Source organism: Podarcis liolepis (assembly GCF_965112155.1).
Source record: "Podarcis liolepis genome assembly, chromosome: 8".
Lineage (NCBI taxonomy): Eukaryota > Metazoa > Chordata > Lepidosauria > Squamata > Lacertidae > Podarcis > Podarcis liolepis.
Genome location: NC_139560.1, coordinates 7334001 through 7339750, shown reverse-complemented (window position 1 = coordinate 7339750; position 5750 = coordinate 7334001). Strand labels below are relative to the sequence as shown.

The 5750-nt window shown below is 45.7% G+C and overlaps 1 protein-coding gene across 1 annotated transcript; it reads left to right on the top strand.

Annotated features, from left to right (window-relative positions):
• Window positions 1–786: 786 nt before the first annotated feature.
• LOC310713090 (cation channel sperm-associated protein 2-like) lies at window positions 787–3485 on the top strand. The gene has a single exon (XM_083516840.1). The coding sequence runs from the start codon at window positions 834–836 to the stop codon at window positions 2262–2264; it is 1431 nt and encodes a 476-aa protein (XP_083372966.1). The 5' UTR covers window positions 787–833; the 3' UTR covers window positions 2265–3485.
• The last annotated feature ends 2265 nt before the right edge of the window (window positions 3486–5750 follow it).

The following is a 5750-nucleotide window of genomic DNA, read 5'->3' as shown; positions in this document are numbered from 1 at the left end:
TGTTGGCAAACTCTCCCATGATATCCGCATGGAGAAGCTCATAAAATGTGGGGTGGACAAGGGAACTGTTAGGTGGATTTCTGGCTGGTTGACAGTTCAAACAAAAAGAGTGCTCACTAATGGTTCCTCATCATCCTGGAAAAAAGAGACAAGATGGGTGCAGCAGAGTTTTGTCCTGGACCAGTTGTTGTTCAACATCTTTCTAAATGACATGGATGAAAGAATTGAGGGGACTCTCAATTTTCAGATGACACCAAATTGGGAGGGGTAGCCAATGCCGCAAAAGAATCAGAGTTCAAAACAAACAAAGGACCCAAACAAAGCCATTTCCAATCCTTGGGGAGGAGAGGGGGTTGCGGTCTAGCCCCTCCCTCATGCGCGGGGGCTGGCCTTTGGCCCCCGCGAGAACTGGGGGAATCCCTGGGCGTGCTTTCTACCCTGTCCGCCAATCGGCGGGCTGGGGAGGTGTGGTCTAGTATATTTAAGGCCAGGCACGCCCAGGGACCGCCCTCTTTACTCTCGGCCAGCTGAGAAGTGGAGGAGCGGAGACACGAACCAGGTTCCCCAGATTACGAGACTACTGCTCTTAACCACTACACCACACTGGCTCTTAGACTATATACTGTCTTATGTCTGCATTCCACTGTATAACTTGCATGCATTGACCCTAAGAACTGCAATCCTAGGCATACCAATAGAATCAGGCTAGTGGAATGCTCTGACTGCTCCAGGAGAATACTCTCAACTGTGAGGTCACCACTGAGTGTCTATTATGCTGTATGAAGAACCTTCCAATCTCCTCTGGGCCATACCAAGAGGAGCCAGCAGGAGTCATGGAGGACCAGCCACCCTCATCACATGCTTCCAAAGAGACAAATGAAGTACCCTTTGAACTGCATCCCCGAGCAGATGCCATCCGCTCCAAGCTGATCTACACTTTCTATCTGATTGACTATCTACGGGGGCTAGGCAGTGCTATTCCACGCCATAACATACGAGATTTCCTGGACCATCGGAAGCTAAAGAAGCTAATGCTCACAGACCATCACCAGCTGGTGCGCTTCAATGTTGCGCCCAAACGGAATGTCATGATCACGCGAGAGAAACGCTGCCGTAATCGTATCCGCGTGCGCTGCAGCCGCTGGCCCCCTGTCGCCATGTGGGCTTATTCAGTCCTGAACAGCCAAATCTTCAAAGTCTTCATGATCTTCCTCATCTGCCTGAACATGGTGGTCCTCATGATCTTAGTAGAGATAAGGGATAAGTTGGAGGACCACTTTGTGAAAATGAAGATAGCAATGGAGGTGATCATCTGGGCCATTGTCCTCATCTTTTTGGTGGAAATTGGGCTGAACTGGGCTGTTAGCTTTCAGGATTACTTTAAGAACTCCTGGAATGTCTTTGACTGCACAGTCACCATCATATCCTTTATCCCTGAGTTGATACTCCTTGTTGAAAAGAAACACAGCAAGGCCGTCACATACTTCCTCCAGGTTTGCCGTGTGCTGCGATGCTTAAAGCTCTTCCCTAGACTCCGGCAAATCCGGATCCTCATTATGGCCCTCTTCAAAGCAATGAAAGCCATGAGCTTCATCCTGGTGCTCCTCGTCTTCTTCTTCTATATTTTTGCCGTATCAGGCATTTTCTTCTTTGAGAGCTACACTCGCTCAAACCTGGACGACCTAGAGTACAACATGTATTTTCAAGACATGCCCAATTCACTGGTGACCATCTTCATTCTCTTCACCATGGACCATTGGTATGCTCTGCTGCAGGACACGTGGAAGGTCCCAGAGATAAACAAAGCAATCAGTGGCTTGTTTATCTGCTTGTGGCTCCTCATTGGGGCATTCATCTTCAGAAACCTCATGGTGGCCACCATGGTCACCAATTTCCAGACCATTCGGAATGAATTGAGTGAAGAAATGAAGCAGATTGAGACTCAGCAGAAAGCTGACAAATTTAAGGTGGAACTGCTGGAAAAGAAGTACAGCTTACCCCAGGGGCAGGACAGAATGAGTATGGGGCCATCCACAATATACAGCATACCAGAAGTCGAGGCTGGACCTCTGGATTGGGAAACATATGTCCACAAGAACCTGCCAGGGCTATACGAGGCTGATAATGACGAGCAGGTCATTTGGCCGCGTGACGCCCTCTTCCGCTACTTTGAGCTGCTGGAGAAGCTGCAGTATAACCTGGATGAGCGCAAACAATTGCAGAATTATGCCGTCTTGGCTCTGTCCAACCTGGAGGACAAGTAGTGATGGCTTTTGAAGGATCAAGAAGATGCAAGTGTGGACTCCTCCTTGCTTACTGAGCCAGCACAACCAAAACCTGTGGCAAATCAACAGTTTACCTCTCACATTGTCCTCCTTACCAGTCTGTGGTTCTCCAGCTGTTGCTAGACTACAAGTCCCATCATCCTAGACTCTTGCCCATGTTGGCTGGGACAGATGGGATCTGCAATCTAGCAACATCTGGATGGACACAGTTCCCTGCCCCTGATTTATGTGGCTATACATTATTAGACAAGAACTGCAAGGAAAGATCACAAAACCACCCGGTCTGCAGGTTTTGGACACTTTTTGATGTCTCTAGGGTTTCATAGCATTGGTGAGCAAGGCACACCAGGGTGCACCCTCAAATGCCACATTTTCCTGTGGGCCAGACAGACATCTGTTCTGCACATATGTAATATTTGCTCTACAAGAATAAATTCCCCCATACCCCAGAAAGTTGGCATAAGACACACCAATGGACCAAAGAGCCAACTTTTTATTAATTTACCATAAGTGTCTTGCAATAAGCTAGGAGTGACCTGCTTGAACACGGGGGATATCCTTCCTTAGGGGAGGCAATGGAATGAACACCTCTGTTTCCTGTTGAGGAAACCTCACTCTGGCTTCTGGATCAGAGGATTGACTGGTCCATGCCCTTCCTTTTCCACTCACCAAACGGTGAGCTGGGAAGCGCTAGTTTGCTCCAGTTCTTACCTGTTCTATTCCTGTCAGATGGGTGAAGCTTCTAGGAACCAAAAGTCATTTCCTTCTTCATCCACTTGAGCTTGCCATTGATGTCTGGTAGGTGACACGGTGTCCCTTCAACATCTCAGTGAACCACAACCCCATTTCCTTTTCTCTCCTTGACCACACTCCCTACCTGTTGTGGCAAAACCAAGGAGTCCATCAAGCAACTGAAACCCACCATACTGAGCTCAAAGAGTATGTTGTAGCTGAAGCAATGGTACACCTTTGACCAGTATGGGTGATACCTAATTCCTAATTAGTACCCTAGTAAAGACTGACAAATCTATCCTCCTGAAAAACATAAGGGCAGTCTTACAGAAATGTTGCAAATAACTCCCTTATTCTGAGAACACATAGCCACATACACAATTTTATTGCAAGTTGATAGAATCAGTTACATCCGTAGTAGAAGGATGTTTGCCGTTAATTAATGAAGTGTTTCCAGCTTTAAAATGATTGATTATGGTATTGCCTTTCTTCCTGAATTCTTGTTTTAAGTATTTATTTAAATCAATTCAATGAATTGTTCATTCGAGGCTCAAGGCAGCTTAAAAAATTGGTAAGAACAAGTCAAAATATGATTGCTTGGATCCAAAGGTTCTCTTTCTCTGTTGGAAGGAGCATTTCTTGTTCATCAGAAGGACCACTTGCATCCAAGGAAGATTCCCGTCAGAGAACAAAGAGGCATCCAATCTAAAGTAAATAAAAAATAAAAAAATGAACACAGGATTAGATATATTGCTCCAAAAGAAAATGGAGAGGTTAATCTGCATCATCAAAGACCAAATGGAAGAAATGAGACAGCAAAGAAGGGAAACACCTCTAAAGACACTGATTTTGTTCACTCTGGTTTTCATCTGGTACAGGTTAGAAACACATATTTGGGCCTGGCCAGATGACCAGAGTTGGTGTGGAGGCTGATAAAGGGAGAGGCTACATTTGAGCTTTGTGGGGTCCAGGTCTGTGGGGGCTGGTCTACGGGAATTATTGAGACACAGCCCTCCCACCAATTTAAAAAAAAAATCTCAAGATCTCAAACACTCTCTTTCCTGTCCCACACACATTTTATATTTCCTTGAATTTACTGAGGCTTTTCTACCAACCCTCATGGACCATACTGGCCAGGGCTGATGGGAGTTCTATCCCATTAAAATCTGGAGGGCCACAGATTCCCCATTCCTTCTTTATATGTTTTCATGACTTGGACCGGTGGCAGCTGATAATTCTTTACTTGGTAGGGCTGCAATTTTCAACCTTGCTTTTCTCATCACAGTAAGACTTGTACAGCATGTGCTTAGGAAAGTGTGCACAAGTGATATAATATTGGCTGCATTTGCTTCCGACTCCCAACATTCATTAAAATACAGGTGGCAAATCTGATGTTGCTAGACTCCAACTGCTGTTGACCCCAAACAGTGTGGCGAAGTCTCAGGGGTGGTGGGAGCTGCATCAGCGTGCTTCAAGCAGGCCTTGACATCACTTGACAATCAATGTCAGTGTTGAAATCAGGAGTGATAGCATGGTTCCACTAACTTCCGCTTTGGAAGATGACTATAGTTTCTTTTGATTTGCAGTGGGTGGTATGGGCTTCACCATTCCCAGTGAAAGCAACAATTGCTCTGTTATTTCATTGCCTACAGCTCTCATCTCATATGTTGACAAATAATGTCACCAATCAGTTCTTTTAAGGCATGTGAAATGTGTGACCCGGACATCAGCAAGGCTTATACAGTGGTATTATCATTACGATTGTTTCTATTGCAACAGAATCCTCATACAGTGGTACCTCGGGTTAAGAACTTAATTTGTTCTGGAGGTCCATTCTTAACCTGAAACTGTTTTTAACCTGAGGTACCACTTTAGCTAATGGGGCCTCCCGCTGCTGCTGTGTGATTTCTGTTCTCATCCTGAAGCAAAGTTCTTAACCCGAGGTACTATTTCTGGGTTAGTAGAGTCTGTAACCTGAAGTGTCTGTAACCCGAGGTACCACTGTATCCAACTCATGTACAATGGTTGTTTGCTGGTTTTTAATCCCTTGGACCAGCAAGGTTCAAGGAGGCCTTGATTGAACTTGGCAATCAATATCAGAGTTGAAATCAGGAGTATTGGTATGGTTCCACTACCTTCCCCATTGCAAGCGGTTGTGCCAGATGATCATCTCGGGTCACTTCCAACTCTACATTTCTTTGATTCTGTGATGAAGCTGTCAATGGCTACAACCCACAATGGCTTATGTACTGCCTTCACTGTTGAAGACAGTATGCCTCTCATTATCAGCCACTTTGTAATACAACTGGGGGTAGGAACGCAGGTGGCACTGTGGTTTAAACCACTGAGCTTCTTGGGCTTGCCGATCAGAAGGTCGGAGGTTTGAATCCCCATGACGGAGTGAGGTCCCTTTACTCCATCCCAGCTTCTGCCAACCTAGCAGTTTGAAAGCACACCAGTACAAGTAAATGAAGATGAAGATGATGATGATGATGATGATGAAGAAGAAGAAGAAGAAGAAGAAGAAGAAGAAGAAGAAGAAGAAGAAGAAGAAGAGGAGGAGGAGGAGGAGGAGGAGGAGGAGGAGTTTGAATTTGATATCCCGCTTTGTCACTACCCGAAGGAGTCTCAAAGCAGCTAACATTCTCCTTCCCCTTCCTCCCCCACAACAAACACTCTGTTTTGAGAACAACATGCTGCGCTAGATGGGTCTTTTGGTCTTATCTAGCAGCC